The 21,852-nt window shown below is 43.7% G+C and overlaps 1 protein-coding gene across 1 annotated transcript in view; it reads left to right on the top strand.

Annotated features, from left to right (window-relative positions):
- The window catches only part of LOC311061531 (receptor-type tyrosine-protein phosphatase U-like), a 165,224-nt gene that overhangs the window by 124,911 nt on the left and 18,461 nt on the right, over positions 1-21,852 (top strand). The window contains exons 19-24 of the mRNA XM_084080189.1: positions 3,478-3,495; positions 7,097-7,133; positions 12,486-12,583; positions 13,642-13,758; positions 14,135-14,289; positions 15,728-15,863. Of these exons, the coding sequence (XP_083936315.1) occupies positions 3,478-3,495; positions 7,097-7,133; positions 12,486-12,583; positions 13,642-13,758; positions 14,135-14,289; positions 15,728-15,863 (561 nt within the window). The remainder of the gene's footprint in view (positions 1-3,477; positions 3,496-7,096; positions 7,134-12,485; positions 12,584-13,641; positions 13,759-14,134; positions 14,290-15,727; positions 15,864-21,852) is intronic.

Raw genomic sequence — 21,852 nt, 5'->3', positions numbered from 1 at the left:
CAGTCTCTACTAGACCCCCATTAGAGCTGTGTTTGACCCAGTCTCTACTAGACCCCCATTAGAGCTGTGTTTGACCCAGTCTCTACTAGACCCCCATTAGAGCTGTGTTTGACCCAGTCTCTACTAGACCCCCATTAGAGCTGTGATTGACCCAGTCTCTACTAGACCCCTGTCAGAGCTGTGTTTGACCCAGTCTCTACTAGACCCCCATTAGAGCTGATTGACCCAGTCTCTACTAGACCCCCATTAGAGCTGTGATTGACCCAGTCTCTACTAGACCCCCATTAGAGCTGTGTTTGACCCAGTCTCTACTAGACCCCCATTAGAGGTGTGTTTGACCCAGTCTCTACTAGACCCCCATTAGAGCTGTGATTGACCCAGTCTCTACTAGACCCCCATTAGAGCTGTGATTGACCCAGTCTCTACTAGACCCTGATTAGAGCACTCACACTGGGTTGTCATTTCACGATTTCACATCACAGCATTGTTCTAGAGTTGTTGTTACACATAAGTTATACAAAGTTATTTATTTCCATAGCTATAGAGTTTTTATTCAGTAACAAGTTAACAGAAAATAAGTTTACATTTTCAGGTCACAATGCCAATTTCATCCAATCAGGGGAGAGAACTCATACAGGATAAACAATTGGAAGTGATAAAACAAAAGCAAAAATGACCCCTGTTACTGAACAAACTCTCCATATGGCAATGATCAGAATAATAGAGCTTTAACTTTTTTTTCTAATAAAAACACTTTTTTTAACCCAACTTACTAGCAAATTTAAATGTGCTAGCACATACATATTCCTCTCAGTGATGGCCGGAAATCCTTCAAGTTCCAATAAGCTTGGAGAACCATGCCTTGTGACCAAAAACGCTTCTGTTAAGGCGCCGCGACGCCACATGGCACCACCTTCGGCTCCAATAAAACAGGCTTGATCCTCTCATCTTTTGTTGGTTTTGATCACACCAGCGGTTCGACCGCAGTGAGGATCTCGGCAAGCCTCTCCAATCCCAGCGGCAGAGCGTAGCACCTGTCACATAACAGCAGCTTCGTAGCAGATTGGACCTATAAAGGTTCTGAAGAACAAGCACTTTTTTTACTTTGAGATCTGCTGTTAGCTCATAAAGTAAAGGTCATTCAGAGTTGGCACTGAAAAGCCTCTCTTTAAGAACTCTTGCTCTGTTTTAGCACTGCATGCATCAAGTCAAGTGCTTATAATAGATGTGAAAGCGAAGGGGTTCGATAGGGCTTGTTCTACTCTCTGAATACTGTATTAGGGCCTTTAGTTTCACCATTGTGTCTTTGACAAAAGCAGATGGAAGGTGGACAATGAGGACTGGATTGGTTGCCTGATGTAGCAGCGTTATGTGGGTGGAGAGGGTTTGAAGAGGAGCTATTTAACAGTTCAGTGCCCGCTCTCTTTAGAGTGAGACAATCCATTAGAATGAAAGCTCTCTGGCGTCATTAAGCGTGCTGTCTACAGCGTTGCCTGCATGTCATGGCAGGTAGGACACTTGTTTGCCACCTTACATCACAATGATTCTCTAAAATGGAAGCTGCCTAGGTCCCAGTAGATAGACCATTGCCATTTCCCAAATGTTAAGAGGAAAGAAACTGTAACTCGGGTCTCCGGCTGTGACCAAACTGGGACATTGTCGGACATTTTGTAGGCAGGTGCTGGCCCTTCCCAAGACATGTAAATTCGAGACATGCGTGACTCAAGTCAAAAGACAAAACATTCTCGTCTCAACATCCTAGCCTGATGTTAGCATTGGTATAGTTTATGTAGCAGTGTGTGGTATAGTTTATGTAGCAGTGTGTGGTTTAGTTTATGTAGCAGTGTGTGGTATAGTTTATGTAGCAGTGTGTGGTATAGTTTATGTAGCAGTGTGTGGTATAGTTTATGTAGCAGTGTGTGGTATAGTTTATGCATGTATGAATAACCACTCAACACTAAACACCACTCGTTAATATATTCAGAAAATGTTTGAAAATAAAAGCCTCCAGTGACCTTAAAGAAAGAGAGTTGATGTTTGTCTTCACCATAGAACTCTGTGACATTCATGACTCTTTTTGAACACGATTCTCTCCACAGGTGGCTTGTTGCTTCTCTTATCAGCTCTCTCTGTGAAGTGCAAAGCGCGCTGCCAGTGCAACAGTGCCCTAATAGGCACGCGCGAAGCCTTGCCCTCGCTGCATGCAGAAAACAAATGAGAACACACACACACACACAGTGTGGGACATTTGTCGTTGCTGAGTATTCCAGGCAACTTGATTCCTCACCTGAATAGCCAAACTCATAGAGCATACATGGGCAACTGGTGGCCCGGGGTCCACATGCGGCCCCCGCCTTCACTTAATGCGGGTAACGCAGGTTAATATGGGAACACTGATACATTATTGATTTCAGCTGTTACAATTCCAAAGATGCAAACATGACCCACTTTAATTACTTCAGTCTACATTAGTAGCTTAATGACTAGTATTAAAATTATATTGTCTTTTTATGTCCAATGTATTTGTATTTAAGTTCATAAAGTTAACATAAGTATAACTAAATGCATTTGTGAAATTAAATAAAAATGTTACTTTTCAGGATTCCAATTAAAAAATAACAAAAATAGCCGATCTACAAGCTCAAAACGAGTCGCACTGCGACGCGTTTTGAACTTGTAGATCGGCTACTTTTGCTACTTTTGTGGGACATAGAATGGTAACGGCATTAATTTACGAAAAAAGGTAGGATATGGAGATAAGAGGTGTCTGCCCGACGGTAATGTGACCCTCTGGAGTGAGTGTGGAAATATAGCCCACCCCTGCTCTAGGGCTATGACTCACCAGGCATTCTCTTTTTGGGAAGGTTTTTTATAATGATGGGATTGTGTGTCATACACTGTAGCTCTTGATGGTTCTCTATTTCGATCTCTCCTGGTCCATTGTGCCTCGACCAGTGGTGGAAGAAGTACTCAGATATTTTACTTAAGTAAAAGTACCAATACCACAGTATAAAATGCTCTATTACAAGTAAAAGGCCTGTGTTCAAAATATTACAGTACAAAAGTATTGGCATCAAAATAAAGTTAAAGTACCAAAACTAAAAGTACTAAAATGTTTGAAAGAATTTTGAAAGTACAGTACTTGAGTACATGTACTTAGTTACTTTCCACCTCTGGCCTCGACAACAACAGGTCTAGTCTGCCGGTTGGGAATCCGCTACGGGTTAACCATGGGGACCCGGATGCATTACAAAATATGTTTTTTTTTCCCGAACAGTGGCGTGAAGGGTCGCTGGGCGGCACGTGGACGTGCTTGTCCACGTGCCGCCCAGCGACCCTTCACGCCACTGTTCGGGGAAAAAAACTCCCACTGCTCTGTGATCACATTAACTAGCTCTTGTTTCCTCCCCCTCCTTCCCTCTTCTCTCTCTTTCTCTTCTCTCCCCTCCCCCGTTCTCATCTTTTGGCGTCTCTTAGATTCGGATAAACAGGGAAGTAAGTACTTGGCTTCTCTTCTCTCTCCATCTACCCCCTGATCATCTATTGCCTCCCTCTGTATCCCTGCCAGCTCTCCACGCCGTCCTTTCCTCCCTCCTGCTATATATGAGCTGCTGAGCCTTCTGGATCATTGCTATTCTTTAATAGTTTAATTGAGACGAACTGGCTGTGGCTGCTCTCTACCTCCCTTCTTTCATGTGCGTCAGCTCTAATGGGGGACATCTATCTCCTCACCTGGAGTTAGTTGTTGATGTTGTTGCATCCTGAATCAGGCCTGGCATAGTTTTTGTCTCTTATGCCCAGTTTTGTACTTTTATATTTATCATTTGACCCTTTATCATGTTTCTATATATATGTATATATAGACCCCTTAACAGACGACGCACCGGAGCACACTCGCCTATTAGTTGGTATTGGCCACTGCGCTCATTGCTGTATTTCATAACGCACCCTATGTTGGGAATTGATTGCATGAAACAATCACCTGTGTGTTCAGTCTCAATGTTGGTAAACAAATAATTGGTCTATATATTTTTTTCTTTTTTTTGTTTTGTTGTTTTTTTTGTTTGTTTTTTTTGTTTGTCTTTTGCTTTTAATATTTTTTCTTTATACATTTTTATCCCACAATTTTGTAACCCCATTTTTTACACCCAGTGCCAATTTGTCTATGTAATCCTGGGCACTACCTTCCCTCTGCCAACCTAGGGAGGCCAGGGCTGAGCTCATGCCTCCTTCAATGCATGAGAGCCAACTGACCTTCTTGTCACCTGACAGGGGGGAGTTTCCCTGGTTGGACGTAGCGCGTGGAAGGAACACGTTATTCCAACCAGTTCCTTTCCCCTCCATCAGGGGGGAGGCAGTATAGTGACCAGGATTACTGCATGTTTTTGTGAGGGTACCTACCCTGGGGAGGCAGTATAGGGGGGGAGGCAGTATAGTGACCAGGATTACTGCATGTTTTTTGTGAGGGTACCTACCCTAGGGAGCATGCTTTTAATCTTAAACAAATCAAATGATATGTAATGTAAACGGTGAGGTTCTCACATAAGCCCCCCTAGGGTTTCCTACCTCATCGGCACAACAACTAAATCTTAAACTGTCCCTTGGAAAGAATGAACACGTCCTGTATATGTATACACAAAATGTTGTGCAAATCAAATAAACCAAATAAATCAAATGAATAAATCAGAGAGACTCCACACAGAAGAACCCACTAGGTCACACTATACATCTGTAGAAGAATCCACTAGGTCACATCATGCATAAGAGGACGAGTTCGCTCAAAGCCAATGGCGATAAACTGCACAGCAGGGCAGGCGTTCTGTCGCAAGTTATCGCCGGACATGTAACCACAATTCAAAAGTGGCGCATGCTAGCACAAACCTTTATATGGTTGACTTAAAGGAGCACTCTGCCGTTTTCTCAACTCAATCTCTGTATCTGAGGGTGTGAGTAATGATTGAAATACATACTGTATGGCGGAAAGTTCGCCCTGTGACTCCACCACTGGCTTTAAAGTCCCATGGCTAGTGACGTCACTGGAGTATAAGTGAACTACGGAGCCCGACTTCCTTGTCTCGTATGAACTAGAACACATAAACAAAGTGAGTAAGGTCTGAGGAAGAGCCTCATGACTCGAAGCGTTGCCAATAAATAAATCCACGATGGGAGCAGCAGTCTGGTGTGCAGATTTTGTTGGTTTTTTTCCACAAGAATACATTTCCCCATAAAATATGGCAACGAGAGGCGGAATCGCAGGCAGCCGTCAACACTGCCTGGGCCAAGCGAGAGACCACCAGTGACTGAGAATCTGACCTATTCTAAAGGGCCATTCACACTGAGCACTATAACTATATTGTTCCCCATTGTATTTTTTATAGTTGTGGCATGGACTCTGCCATCCACTTGACTTAGAATGATTTTTAAAACTATATTTGTATAGTTATATTTATAGTGCTCAGTGTGAATGGCCCTTAAGTGAAGCATTCTGGGTATTGCACTATTTGTTTGATCCAATCAAAGTTCCTCCTACTATATAAGAAGGACTACGGTATAAGTTGAGATAAACTTGGAAGAACAGTGAAGTATTTGTTTAAGTCCTTTGGGAGATTTGAAACATTTTTTTTGTGTCAAAGTGAATATAGATTTTCTTTGACTCTATATTCTGCGGGTGTTGGCAGATAAAGGAAGGAGGAGAAAAAAAAGCATTTTGGAAGACATTCTTTCTTTCTTAGAATGTAATTGATTTGCTTGTGTGGTGTCAAGTGCGTACAGTGGCCTTGTGCATGTTATCTTTTTCATTTCCATCATTTTTTTCTGTGTCCTCGCTTGCCTCCTGTTTGGCACCGTGGTTGCCAAGGTAACACACATAAAACGCGTTGGTCTGTGGGAGTTCGGCACCAAAAGGCTTATGGGAATCATGGTCACTGCACTTTTCCATAGCAATGGCTGTCCATCTCAACTTTATTCTGATATCCATGACAGTTATAGAATGACATTTTTGTTGGCTGCCTGGCTGAATATGTACAGTAATGAAATAAGTATAGTCAGTGTGTGACGTATGTTGTGTCTGTGGTACACGTGTGTATTATGTGTAGGCCTATGCAGGAGTCACGTCACAGGAAAGCGATGCAGAGCTTTAGCCTAGGAATGAATCTTGCTGCACTTCTTTACATTTTACTACACAAGGCTTTGCCTGGAAGAGGGTTATGTCGCCACAAATAAGGACAAATCACACTGCATCATAGCTGCTGTTAACCCATTCAATATAGATCAATAGATTTATTTGGCTATTCAAAAATTGCCGCGCTATGAGCTTGTAGATCTGCTATTTTCTAAAAATCGTGAATTTCTTTGCAAACCTTTGAATGTATATATATTTTTAAAGCAAACATTTGTAAAACATTATGTTCCAGGGACCCCCAAAGAAATTCACGATTTTTCAAAAATAGCAGATATGCAAGCTCATAGCGCGGCACTCGGTGCCGCGCTATGAGCTTGTAGATCTGCTATTTTTTGAACAGCCCAAAGACATCTAAAATGACAGAGATGCGTTCCCGAATTGAATGGATTAAGCAGAGCTGAGGAGAAAGGACTGACGTTCAGCCAAATCAGTCAGTCACTCAGGTACAATAACAGATCACTCACTGTCTATTTACGGTTGACCAGGGAGCCACAGATGCATGCTGGGAGCTGACCGCCAGGCCAGCATTGGCATGCAGCTTCTCTCACTCTGTTCATAACGACCCCGGCTCACACAGACGCAGACGGGGACAAAGATCATCTTTTCATGATTTTAAGTGTGATACCACAACAAAAGGAAACCATTTGGCTGCTCGATAAAAAAGCAATCATCGATGGCAGAGCACAGATTAGTTTCTGTGGGCTGTACTTTTTTTTTCTTTATTAAAAAAAGTGCAGCAGACATTATGCTTCCACCGACCCCGAAGCTCTTAGACCAATGAGGCATGACTTGATGCTGAATGAGTGTCAGAGGCCCCAGACTCCGTGTTCATATTGTGATTTTTTATCATTATTGACAAGCTCATTCTGTTCTCTCCAACCTCTCTCCTCTCTCCTCCTGTCAACGTTTATACAGGGCTACCAGCGATCCAACCACTTCATCGCCACCCAAGGTGAGTCTCACGCACGGAATGTGGACATTATAACACATCGATTTCCAACCTTATTCATTTCAACGACCCCCAGTTTGATATGCATTAGGCCACGGACCCCCATTTACTACTACAGTAATCTGAAAACTTTACTAGTTACTTTGTAGATTTGGTTTATAATTACAAAACATACAGTACATGTACCACTTCGGCCCTATTTAAACTTTGGCTATTGTAGATGCGACGCGTTGAGAGCTTGTAGATCTGCTATTTTCAAAACATTTGTCAAACGGGACATTCTGCATAACGAGTACTTTTACTTTTGGTACTTTAAGTATATTTTGATGACCATACTTTTGTACTTTTTACTCAAGTACATTTTGAATACCGGACTTTTACTTGTAACAGAGTATTCCTGCATTGCAGTATTGGTACTTTTAGTAAAACATTCGAGTACTCTTTTCACCACTGTTCGTATTTTTGTGGACACGTCTTGCTTCTCCACACGAATCCCTGGCTGTCGATATTGAAATGAGCCGTTTGAATAATAAATATGTAAACAACATGGGAGCCGACGTTTCGTCACACTCCGCCTGACTGTCTCCTGACTACCGCCACGTTATTCCATCCCCCATGAAACGGTCCGGTAATAACTCACTGTAACTGTCAGTCAGTCTGCCCTAGTGTAGCGGCTGGAGCATTCCCCTTTCATGCGGAAGGTCCCTCCCCCCCCCCCCCCCCCCCCCCCCCGGGTGGGGGGGGGGGGGGTCTTATGGGGTCGGAACTGGTTTATAGTTGTGCTTTGAACTCTGCTATCCACTTGCCATATCAAATGGGTTCAGAGCTGGACCCAAGTCTTCTGCAGGAGGCGTGTCTGAAGCCTGTCCTGGGCGGGAGTCTTCCAGACGTTAAAACTGATGACAACTGTCAGTCAGTTCCGAACATAGACTGTAAAAATGAATGGACAAAGTGACGCCATTGGTTTCTACAGACCGTAAATGAAACCGATTGTTCAGGAATTTCAAATCCGCCATGTTTCTATATCGCATCATATTGCGTCATATCCTGCGCAACCGGAAAGAATGCTATTGGTTGGGTAGCTTGTCAATCAAGAGCGGGGGCGGGGAATGAATGCTGTTGGTTTTTGAGGTATAAAAATCAAGTCTAAAGTTCGTCAAAAACCCACCCACTTGAATGGAGAAAGATTCTTTCGAACCTACAGGCGAGGCCATTCATTTGATTTGAGTTTAATATTTTATTAGGCAAAAGAAATTGAAACAGCACAATTACATTTAAAATACTTTGTCTAAAAGGTCCGTCCAAAAAAGACCTTGCGGTCTTTCCATTGAGGTCCTTGGTATTCAATACATTCATAGTCATATGAACTTTTACTTCCTATATGGACTCAATTTCAAAACAGGAAGCTGGGCCCTTGGTTCCAACACTGTTACACCATCTCTGTGTGAAGTGGTTACTTTGGTGTCTTTCTTCTGCAGAGGAGAGACGGCGGTGCGTCTATAAAGTTATATAAAGTATTATATTATGTCGCCCGCAAACCACAGGCACGAACACACATTTCCCAAACACAAATAAACACAGCTAAAGAAGTCTTCTGTTTATTCAGTTGGTGTGTTTCTTCAGTGCGTAATCCCCCTCTGATTTCTGTCTGTCTTTTGTCTTTGGTTGCAACCTCGCTGCTTCACAAAAAAAACGTGTAGTCATGAAATTGTCTCCTTTTCTCTCACACACACTTTCACACATCACCCCCCCTCTCCCTCTGTCTCTCACACCATCTGTCTGTATTACTTTGTCATGTGTGCGTGCACTGCACACAAACGCACGCACGCACACACTGCACACTATTAAACATAAGTCGTACAGTCTTCAGTGAAATGCATCAACGGTGGGTGTTTGCATATGAATAGTCTGCCTCTCTGTGGGCTGCTTGCTGCAGAAGGCCCATAGAAGCCGATCCAACGAGTTGAGCCTGGAGCCACATGTTCCTGTGTAGGAGAGCAGCAGGTGCTCTGCATGGGCCCCGTTCTGTATTCTGTCCAGGATGAAGGTGTGGGAGAGAGTTGGACGAGGAAGGGAGACGGAACGAGGAGGCAGCGAAACGCCAATTTCACTCCTCGCCCCGAGAGCCTTGCGCGCTGCGGCGTCTGAAGGAGCGGCGCGGTGTGCCATGCATACGGATCGACTCAGACGCCGGGATCAATCAGTGTCCCGTTTCTCCTTTGGAGCCTCTGGTGACGTATCGACGACGGGCCCGGCTGCAGCCGAAGAAATGAACATAATGTGTGATATCAGTGATTTACCAAACAGGAGAGTGCGCCACGAACACTTCCCATGGAGAGAAGGAGTAGTCAGTCATGGTGTTTGAGCACACTGATCCATGGAGCCTGCTGTCTGCTCTCTTCGCCGTTTGCCCACGGTACAGCCCCAGACTACGCCGTTATATGTGTCTAGCCTGATTATCAGCCTGAGCCTGCGTGGAGCTTCAGTCTGACATTGGCTGCAGTGTCGGCGATTACCAGGGGGAAGGCGGGGATTCGAATTTCCCTAAACCAATCACAAGAGATCCACGGATCCGCCTAACATCTGACGTCATCGCACAGCTTGTTTTAGCAGATATTCGCTGATTGGCTCGTCGTGAGACCCCACCCCCTCCTCCGACTGTCATTGGACGGTACTTTTTGGTATGGAAGAAAGTCCCAGGCTCACATTTCAACACCAGACCAAGAGGCAGTCCACTCAGAGAGTGGGCGGGGTCTATGGTTTGGAACCAGGCTAATTATGTGTCCCCTTCCAACAGATGGAGACACAATTCGTGGGTAATGAAAAGCCACAAATGAGCTTAACTCATCGACTGCCAATGACGAGTTGACGAGTGTGCGGTGTTTTCAATGGCTTACGCTAGAGGGCGCTGTTCGCCAACCTATGAGTGATCGTATGACTTCTGGAGGACAGTAGACCCGGAAATAACGTGATCACAACAAACCCAGCACCGTCCGATCTAACGTTAAAGGATTTAGAAAAATCAATGTTCTCTTCTTTCTGTTGCTTTTTGGCAAAAACAAGCCACATTCAACTGCCCTCAACAATGGAATGGATTCTCCCGACGGCATGCTTTTCCCCCCCGATTCTCCGAGACCCCCCTACGTATTTTGAGGCGTAGGGGTTCATTTGGACCATTAACGGTCCATTTGGTTCCATTTATACACTCTCAGAGTTATGGGGGTCTGGTGCTCAAACGTTTACATTTCAAGGGCCCTCAGTTGGTCTGGTCTTTAGGCTATTCTGTTTTCTAACCATGGCAGTATTTTGTGAAAATTATGTGTTGTAACAGTGGACAATATTTTATTGTGTTGCATCAAGTTTCTATCGAGTTGACAGCTGACTGAAAGGTGATAACATGGGAGTGATTAGAGGAGGGGTTAGGGGTTGAATAAATTACCCATTGTTCACGCCCATTACTAGGCCCTGAGAGGTGCTAAAAGTGCTAATTCTTTAGAAGGGATTTTTTTCAGCTTGGACTATTCTGGTTTAACAAGATTCAAATGAGCATTATCTTATTCAAATGTGTTCCAATTTAAATGAATGAATCATTTGAAAGCTTACATTATGTACTTACATGATCTGTAAAAAGCTGAAAAATGGCCATGGGCTACTTGTGTCTAAAACCACTGTACTGGGTCACATATAGGCAAAACTGTAGCTGTAGCTGCCATGTTGATACTATTGTATTATAGTCTTTTAAAAAGGCAGCTATGATTGTTTCACCGTGTCTCTCTCAGCCTTCACAGAGCGTTGTAAGGTTCGCCTGGGGCACAAACACATGCCTTGTTAAGACAAAGGTAGAAAATAATTATGATGCAAGGAAGAACAAGTGCTGCTCTAATTTGATTCTCTGACAGTGATTTAGACTGTTAAGATCAAAGCCCTCCGTTGGCCCAAATGTTGCTTTACTTGTGGGTGTTTCGGTGAATCAGATGTGTCTGTTTTTGGGTTGGATTCGCTGTCAGATGTTATTTAAGCTGTAAATGTAAATGTGTGGCACCGCTACTCCTCACTGTTCCACCAGCTTTGTTTTTTTTTGTGATGCAATAGCACCGTTTGAAGAAGCCCTTCAGAATAGAGCATAAAATAGATTTTGGCAGTAAAAATGCCATTCAAAGTCTGTATGTATAGAGGATTTTATTATACGCCATAACTTAATAATCATAACCATCCAAGAGGTTCTTTGAATGATGAAAATAACAAGTAAATCTGAACAATCTTTTGTGAAACCGAACAGACTTTGGTGAAAAAAAAAGTGACCGATATTTTTAGCAGTTATTATTTTTATTGTCATAAAGAAGGATACTATCCTCCATTTATTTTTTTCTATGATTTATCTTTGGGGTTTTATACCTTTATTTGACAGGACAGTAGGCTGACTGGAAATGGGGACAGAGATGGGGCGGTTGACACGCAGCAAAGGTCGTCGGGATCGGGAGTCGAACCCGCGATGCGCCGTAAAGCTGGATTACCAGCCTAGGTGCCCAGACGATTATGCCAACCGTCCAGGCCACTATCTTCCTTTTAATAGGAACAAAGCCACTGTGTGTTGGAAGATGTGCATTTGTGAGAGAATACGAATTGATCCCATCGTGTCAGCATCAATCATGTAGCAGGACTGATAAGGTGTGACCTTCAGTGAAGGTCATGTGAATCTGTTCCAGGCGATGTCACACAGTGTTCCTATGAAGCTGTGTGGGTGTCAAAAAGTGTTAAAAATGAAGGGACATGTTGATCATTAAAAAGACATAGCATAACCAGCTCAGCAGCCAGTATGAGATAGAGCCTTGTGATATTATCAGAGGCACAGTGTAATGAAATCAATGAAAGTGTCATCTGCCCCGGGGACTGTGATTTGTGTCAGCGAACCGCGCCTCGGTGAGCCAACGCAGGGCTTTGTTTACGCAACATCTCAGGATTTGTGGGTATATTGAAATGACATTTCTCCCAGTAGGAGAAGAACACAGAATGGACAATAGTTCACAAATGACACTTTGTTACTCTATTCTCTGGCATGGATTACAGCGTGTCTGTGTTGATGGTTATTGCTGCTATTTTCCCTGACTTATGGCTCATCTCTCCACCCCCCACATCCTCTCCTCTGTCTGCTCCTTCTCTTTATTTTCATCCTCCTCTTTCTGAATCTGCTTCGGTTTCTGTTCCTCCACCTCCTTCTGTACCTCTATTTCTTCACCTGCATGTCTACCTGTGCCTCTGCCTCCTTCTTCGTCTGCATCTCGTTCTTTGCCTTCATTTCTTTCTGCATCTCCGCCTCTATCTGTTCTTCCCCCTTCCCCTTCACCTCCTCCACAGGTCCCAAGCAGGAGATGATCTATGACTTCTGGAGAATGGTGTGGCAGGAGAACTGCTTCAGCATCGTCATGATCACCAAGCTGGTGGAGGTGGGCAGGGTACGTACCTCTGACCTAAACCTCCCATCTGGGAAGATAGATGGAGGCAACATGTATTTATGGAGCTGCCCTTTATCATTTGTTATATGCAGTAGATATATCAGAGCAGCGGTTGTAGCTCTCCTTGGTGGATGGTACAGTGTCTTTCCGGTCCCAGCAGAGAGCCATGAGTAATCACCAGTTACTTTGATGACGGTGCTCCAAGGTCAGAGCCCTGATGCACGCCCCCTTATCTATACTCCACCGAGGAGGGTGAGCTCTTTCTGAGGAGAAAGCAGCAGCTTTTATAACCCAAGGCTGATCAGAGCGCAGATGACAGCAATCTCCAATCAAATGAAACCACAGATGTCAACACTTGGAGCCAATTCAGTGGGCGAATTGGCACTTACGTCCCTTCAAGCAGTTGGCCAAGAGCTAGGTGCTGTCCGTGGTGCCGGAGTCTCTCCCCAGACCTCTGCTCCCCTCGGAAAAGCAAAATCAGTTTTGGATTTAGCAGAAAGTAGTTTGTTTGTCTTTCACACGTGAAATCAAAATAGCATTGTTTAACCCGTTATTCGACAAGCCACGCACATACACACGCACACACACGCACACTTGCACGCACACACGCACGCACAGGTTTTTATTACTATACTTGGGAGGACGTAATTGAAAATAGAGGAAAATTGCCGATAGCAGATCTACAGGTTTGTAGATCAGCTGCACAACAAAGTATAAAACTCTAACCCCAACACCAACCCCAAGACCTAACGTCTAAATGTCTAATCCTAACCTTAACCCCAACCTGAAACCTCTCCTAATTGTAAGCCTAACCGGAAAAATCTTTTTTTTTTAACCACAACACAACCCCTTTCCTTTTGAGGACTAGGAAAACGGTCACAATCTCTGTTTCTCAAATTGTACAATATGTTTGGTCTTTAAAAGTATAGTAATACAAGTCCACACAAATATACTGTGTGTGTGTGTGTGTGTGTGTGTGTGTGTGTGTGTGTGTGTGTGTGTGTGTGTGTGTGTGTGTGTGTGTGTGTGTGTGTGTGTGTGTGTGTGTGTGTGTCCAGATGAAGTGCTGCAAGTACTGGCCTGATGACAGTGAACTGTATGGAGACATCAAGATTACGCTGCTGAAGACTGAAACTCTAGCAGAATACACCGTCCGCACCTTTGCTATGGAGAGGGTGAGACACACACACACACACACACACACACACACACACACACACACACACACACTGTATTGTTAAACCTAGACCATGCCACCCACCTCTCAGTTCTAATGCCAACTACACCAGCTGTGCCCTCTGTACAACTTTCCTCCTCCAAAACACAGCATGCAAGCAGCTGCAACTGAATTCATTGCCGGTATTTCTATTATGTAACATGGAGAGTAAAAATTTGTCGCAGTTAAATATTTTAGGCGCGTCCCACTTGGCAACTTAACAGGATTTTGAGGCATTCTTTCAGCGAACAGCCATTGTTAGGTATATCATTTTAATTTGTTGAGCCTGTCCTGATGATAGCATCTCAGTGAGACATTCTTAATTGTTTGTGTAGAGAGGCTACCCTGCCAAACACGAGGTGTGCCAGTTCCATTTCACCTCCTGGCCGGAGCACGGCGTTCCCTACCACGCCACGGGACTGCTGGCCTTCCTGCGGCGCGTTAAGAGCTCCATGCCCCCCGACGCCGGACCTGTGGTGGTGCACTGCAGGTACCTGACCACACACACACTCCCACCCTGTCTCTCTGGTACCTGACCACACACACACTCCCACCCTGTCTCTCTGGTACCTGACCACACACACACTCCCACCCTGTCTCTCTGGTACCTGACCACACACACACTCCCACCCTGTCTCTCTGCTACCTGACCACACACACACACACACACTCCCACCCTGTCTCTCTGGTACCTGACCACACACACACTCCCACCCTGTCTCTCTGCTACCTGACCACACACACACTCCCACCCTGTCTCTCTGCTACCTGACCATTATTTATTGTGACATTGCGGATATTGAGAGTGAGTTCCATTTTGTTTTTTATTGCCCTTTGTATCATGACTTGCGTCAAAAATTATTTAAGAGGTGTAGAAACCCGGACTTGATTTGGTTGGATGACGCACAGAGACTTACATGGATTTTTGAGCACAGGGTATTTGCACTTGCAGAGTATTTGGAAGGGGCCTGGGACAGACGGGCTAAAAGAACATACATGTGAAGTGTAATTTATTTTATTTATTTTTGTTTTGTTTTGGGTGTTTGCCAAACGTTTCCCTTTGTGCAGTCTTCTATGAAGAGAATTTGATATTGTTTATTTATGTTTTGGTGTCTAATAATCCCGTAAGGGATGGGTCTTTTTGACAAGACACGGAAATAAAAATTCATTCATTCATTCATTCATTCATTCATTCACACACTCTCACCCTGTCTCTCTGGTACCTGACCACACACACACACACACACCCACCCTGTCTCTCTGGTACCTGACCACACACACACACACACACACACACACACACACACACACACACACACACACACACACACACACACACACACACACACACACACACACACACACACACACTACCACCCTGTCTCTCTGGTACCTGACCACACACACACTACCACCCTGTCTCTCTGGGGGGCCGGTTGACCATACTGGTCCCCATCTCACAAAATGATGTTACTGGAAAAGTTGTAGTGCAGTTGTACTTATTGTAGTGCAGTGGTTCTCAAACATGTTTATGTCAAAGACGCCCAAATTGATATACTTAGCTGTGGAACCCCTTCTGAAAATAGTTTGTGCCAGGGACCTTGATAAGAGAAGATTTGTGTGGTTACAAATAATCAAAACAATTCAAAACTATTAAAAAAAATTTTTTTTGCAATCTGTGAGTTTATAGAACTTCTATTTTTGAATAGCCAAAGTATGAAATAGGGTTAAAGTGGTTGAACTTATTTTGATGCTATATCAACTAACGGACACTTTGAGAACCACCACAGTTTATTTTTTGTTTTTATCATTGATAAAGCCGGTCCCCTCGCCCCAAGTATTTCCAAACGTAGCCATTGTAGTGTGGCTGAATGTAAGAGGTGACCAGCACTCGATGGAACCATGTCAACGTTTTGTGTTCTCTCCAGCATGGGGGCGGGGCGGACAGGCTGCTACATCGTTCTGGACGTCATGCTGGACATGGCTGAATGTGAAGGCGTGGTGGACATCTACAACTGTGTCAAAACCCTCTGTTCCCGACGCATCAACATGATCCAGACAGAGGTCAGTGTCCACTACCATAGACTGTATATTTACACAGAGCTTAACTTGAAATTAAATGAAGTACCGTAAAAAAAAAAAAAACCTGCTAGAGGAAAGGTCATGGGGTATTCAAATGGTTAGGGTTCATCCTCCAGGCTTCATGAACGTGTTCAGTAAGTTTCATGTAAATCCACACATAGATTTTGAGAGATCATGTTTGGAACCAAAGTATTTGACAGACTGACTGACACTGCAATCCTTAGAGCCCCGCCCCTAGAGATGGGAGGCATGCGTTAATCCGACAGACCTTTTCTCCGACTATGTGGCATCCGCGTGCGGTTAGGGTTAGGGTGCGGGTTTGGTTCGGGTTTAGTATTGGAAACGTCGGAGCGCTGCGCTGTCGGAGGAATGCGCTGTCGGACTAACGTACTGCACCCCTAGAGATAATAAAATAAATCAAGAATCGATACGTTTTATTTATCACTACGCATACAGGTATAGGCAGTAACATTAAGGTGTGGTTAGGTCCACAATACTGTGCGAACACAACATAACAACAATAACAATAATATTAAAACATGGTAAAAGATGCATTTTAATTATGTAACAGATACAGTATACTATATATTTATATTGTTTTGGCTACTCAAATATATTTTTGTCCATGTATTTTCTCCTGACTATAATTTTGTATTTTGAAAATCTGTACAATGTATTAGTGTCTGTTCATAAGGACATTAACTTATTTCTTGTCAAACGTGCAAACAGCATTTTACTCGCCATATCGATTGCAGAGATTTTGGACTGGGGAACACTGCTAGACAAAGTTTTAGAATGGCATCTATTGGGACCTCAGAACATGAGCCTAGACTGGTTTTAAACAAGTCCAGTTTAACAATTATCTATCTATCAATTATCACTTATTTGGAAGTGAAAAATGAATGTGGGAGTGAAAGGTCAAAGCTGTACTTTCCTTTTCTACCCTAGATTTGAACCCTGGTCTCCTGTGCAAGCGCAGATTCTTTTTTTACCACTGAACTAATAGAGCCTGCCTGCTGCCTGAGAAATGTAATCTTTAAAACCTGAAACAAGGTTGTGTCCAATCCAGACACAGGATCTGAAAGCCCCAATAGCAGAGCAGGGAGACCAAATACAACCACTGCAATTATATAACTTATATTGCATTAACATACTCTACCATACAGATTGGACAAGATAACATTTTAGTCACTAAAAATAAATTACATAATTGAGCTTTAATACCAAAATTCTCATTGTACTGTAATGGTCTCATGCATTGCAGACATACTTCTTCGTTCAACTTGCAGGACAATGTACAGTCCTCAGTCCCACGTTTATGGCGTTTTGTATTATAATGATATGTGACTAACCTTTACAAAAGCTATCGTGTAAAATCCTAGTAAGCCTGCGGCGATGGCAAATTAATTATTTCATGGGACTGCTCTCTTCCACCTGTTCCTGGGCTGCAATAAGACACCGTTTTGAAGCTGTGTCCCCGCATCCAAAATCACCATAATCCAACCGGAAAGTAATTAAGTACATGTACTCAAGTACTGTGCTTCAGTATAATGTTGAGGCATTTGTACTTTACTTGAGTATTTCCAATTTTCTGTACTTTTACTTCTACCCCACTAGCACTACATCTCAGAGGCAAATATTGTACTTTTACTCCACTACAATTATTTGAAAACGTTAGTTAGTAGTTACTTTGTAGATTTGTATTATTATTACAAAACATACATTAACCAATTCAGCCCTAGATACATTTCGGCCATTTGAATATAGCCGATCTACAAGTTCACAATGTGTCGCGATGCGACGCATTGTGAGCTTGTAGATCTGCTATTTTCAAAAGATTTTTATGCATTTGAAAACTTGAAATGAGACATTCTGCATAATGATTACTTTTACTTTTGGTACTTTAAGTACATGTTGATGCCAATACTTCTGTACTTTTACTCAACTACATTTTGAATTCCGGACTTTTACTGGTAACAGAGTATTTCTATATTGCAGTATTGATACTTTTACTTAACACATGGGGTGCCAAAACCGAAGGGTATTCGGTTTTGCTAACAATTACGCGGAGTGCCAAAACCGAAGCGTATTCGGTTTTGCTGTCTTTTTGTTTTTTCCGTTTTTCTCCACACGGGCGGGGCTGGAGCAGCTCTGGAAGTACCCATTGTGATCCTAAGAAGGATAGGCCAAATGGATCACCGGAAACAAAAACATGGCTCCCATCCGCTTCCTCTCTATTTCCTTCTTTAAAACGCCTATATCTCCGAATCTGTTTCCGGTGGCGAAAACCGGTCATGCGCGATGCCCGACCCCCCCCCCCCATTGTAACTCGCGAGTGAAATGTTATGGTTCCAGGCTGTAGCCAGGGTCCTCGCGCTGTACATGAATGGATGCTTTTTTTTACGTGGATTTGCTGGTCGTGGAGTCTAGAGCTTTAAACAGCAAAGCGCAGTCAATGGGGAGAATGCTGGCACCCAACGTAAGTTGTTATGAAAAAATGCTGGCACCCAATGTGTTAAGTAAAACATTTTAGTACTTTTTCCACCACTGCCACTACCCCAAAGCGTTGTCAAACATTGCAGAAACCAGTGATGTCATTGTCAGCATTAGATATCATCAACGTATCAAGGACTTCTAATGACACCTTTAGGGTATGATTATTGTACTGATTGCACGGTGAACACTGTCACTTTTCTTCCGCATTGCACTGATTGAAATGGACAGTTTACTTGATTGCCATTGCACTGATTGTAATGGACACTTTATGTCTTTTGGGGCGGGAAACGCTGAGGACACTGTGCTGTTGTTGTTTTTCTGCATAGTGCCGGATAGTTGTATATCTCTGCTGTCCGGCAGAAACCAACTCCAAAATGTTTTTTTAATTTTTCAGGAAATTACAAAAACAAAACAAAAAGTGGAGTTAGGAGGTTTTGTTCATCATTGATAAGAGCTGCTGAATGGACCTCCAAGCTCACAATGAGGTTGGAGTTCAAAAGGGGGTGGAGCCTGGAGTCAGCTAAACCAGCTAACTCCACCCCCCTTTGGTGGACTTAGCTGGTTTAGCAGAAAGTTTGAGGATCCAATGGAGTTAGCTGGTTTTGTCAGAAGCACTTTTTAATACTTTTCATTGTGTGGGGTATCGATCAAAGCCAAGAGTCAGACAGTGGTGGTACAAGCCCAAGCATGGGTTTTTATTCAAATAACAAGGCACAGAGTTACTGCATAACGTTCAAATCATAATAAGGTGAATATCTAGCACTGTGAATAATTGTTCAACAAAAGTTCTTCCCAGGGTTGGGGCTCAGTTTGGGCAACAATCATTCAGCATGGTGCGACACAGATTCAAGAGGGGGGGGGGGGGGGGGGCAGTGAGCTCTGTCTCACACCTCAGGCTCAGAGAGCATTGTTTAAACAGTGGATCACTTCTTTAGAGGGGCAGTCCTCTCCCCTTTCAATAGGCCTCGCTCTGCCTTTGCATGCGAGGCTTGAGTAAGATCCATACGGTGCCTACAACATATAAGAGACAACATTTTAGCGGACTTTTCACTATCAAACACACAAGCTTTGGAAGGGAAATAGTGGAGTCTTTTTCTTATCGCCTGGCTGCCCGTCCTTCACCATGGAGAGGTTGATACTAGTGAGGGTGAGAGAGCAGAGAGTATTTGTAGCCAACGCCCTGCTCATCACACAGGTGCGCCGAGTTGTAGTTGATCGAGGAGGTAGAGTGGCAGGTACCGCCCCTCGATGACGCAGCCTAGACTGTGGTGCTGCCTTTTGGTCCTCTCTCTGTCTCTCTCTCCCTGCCTCCCCATGGTTATGGGCTTACCTGTCAGGCGGTCTCGTGGCGAGACTCCACAATTAGTTCAATAATGTGTTTAATCAACACACAGACGTAAAGGGTGTTCAATAGCACTGATTTATGGAAAAAAAATGCAAAAGGGAAAAAATGGAGTTAGCTGGTTTCTGCCGGACAGCAACGAATATAGGTGTATACTCTTGTATACTGTTCTTCTGTAATGATGGTGCTTCTTATTGTTTTTCTTGCCATTGTATTGCTGTATACGACAGTACTTTCCCTACTCTGTACCTGTAAATCTGTAACTCTTAACTGCTGTGCTGCCTCTGGGCTTTCACTTTCACTTAAAAAATCACACCCAGTGTGAAGTGGGCGGTGTGGTCACAGTGGTCATCACAGTGATGGAAGTGATTCACTTAAAAAAAAACATTAAATGTTTTTTTAAAGTCCATACTGCTATTCATAGGGCTGCACATGTGTCATGTGTTTCGCTAGCCAATCACAGTCCTGAATTTGCAAAGTCAGCCAATCACATTACAGCTAGTGGTGATGACACTAGCTGTAATGTGATTGGCTGACTTTGCAAAAGTATAGATATGCATTGACTGTGGAAGGGTTAGCGTTGTAGACTGCGTTGTAGACTATTGGCCAATCACGGTGCAGGATTGGTCAGTGTCCAAACCTCACTTATAGGGGGCGGTTACACCGCCCCAAAAATAAATAGCAAAAATAGCCGATCTACAAGCTCACAACGCGCCACGATGCAACGCATTGTGAGCTTGTAGATTGGCTATGTTTGCTACTTTTGGGTCGTATGACGAAGAAGGGTTTTTTAAAAAATGAATAAATTGAGCAACGATATGCACGTTAGAACAGTTGTGCAGATTTGTTTACACCAGCTTAGGAAAATAACAGAGATGAAAGCTTTCCTTTCTACATGACTTCCTAACTTAGAGACTAACTGTAAAAGCTGTGTGCACTAGTCTGGCACTGGTAACAAGTCCTTTGTAAACCTCCAGTTTGTTCTGAATGCAGCAGCTATTAATGGATTAGAAGCTTGACGTGTGTGCACGCGTGCGCGCGTGCGTGCGTGCGTGCGTGTGTGTGTGTGTGTGTGTGAGAGAGTGTGTGTGGATTGATTGATTGAATACTTTATTAACAGTTTGCAAATAGTACAGTGGTACTATTATACAATGGTGATAAAAGTGTGTCTTGGGTCAGTTACAAAATAGCCAGTCAACAAGCTTGTAGATCGGCTATTTTTAGAATTTGCCTATAATGACTTGGCCAAGCTTCCTGTATAGGCCACAGTCCGCTACTTAGTCTTGTTAAGGGTGAGGTTGTTATCTTGACACCATTGTGTCATCTGACCTCGTCCCTGTAGGAGCGACTCTTCGTCATCAACGATCAGACCCATCACCATCGTGCCATTAGCATACTCGATGACAATGTTGGAGCTGTGCGTGGCCACACAGTCGTGTGCGTACATAGAGGAGACTCGGCACGCAGCACTGAGGGGCTCCCGCGTTGAGGCTCAGAGATGTCTCATGTAATGCTGCCTATTTTCACCGCCTGGTGACGGTCTGACAGGAAGTCCAGCACACATGTCCAGATAGATGTCTGAACTTTGTGTCGAGAGCATTCACTTCAGCTTCACTGCCTGGTATGGTAACTGTACCGACCTCGACCGAAAGGCAATGCAAAGGGTCGTGCACACAGTCGAGCGCATCAGTGCGCACCTTCCCTCCATCTAAGCGCTATACGACAAGCAAAAGCCTGCGGAACTGTCAAAGACCTAAGCCACCCCAACCATGGACTGTTCCAGATGATGCCGCATGGAAAATAGCTACGAAGCCTCGGGGCCACTGGCAGCAGACTGCTGAAAAGCTTCTTCCCGCGTACAATCAGGCACATGATTCATGAATGATCTGACAAGAATAAAAATAAAACCAGGCGAGAAGAAACCGCTAACCCCCTGGGTCTCTCACACCTACTGCCTCTCATGTCTTTTATTTTACACCTTAAAACGCTTGACTGTTCCTACCTAAACTGTTGCATATAGAAGGTACTGTGAAGGTGTTTATATAAGGTACTGTGGTAGCTACTGATAAATGCTTATGGTATATATAATATGCCAAGCTTATACGTACATTGTACATACATTACGCTGCTATT

This window comes from Gymnoscopelus microlampas, assembly GCF_963454915.1.
Source record: "Gymnoscopelus microlampas genome assembly, chromosome: 15".
Classification (NCBI taxonomy): domain Eukaryota; kingdom Metazoa; phylum Chordata; class Actinopteri; order Myctophiformes; family Myctophidae; genus Gymnoscopelus; species Gymnoscopelus microlampas.
This window is presented reverse-complemented; position numbering and strand designations above follow the sequence as displayed.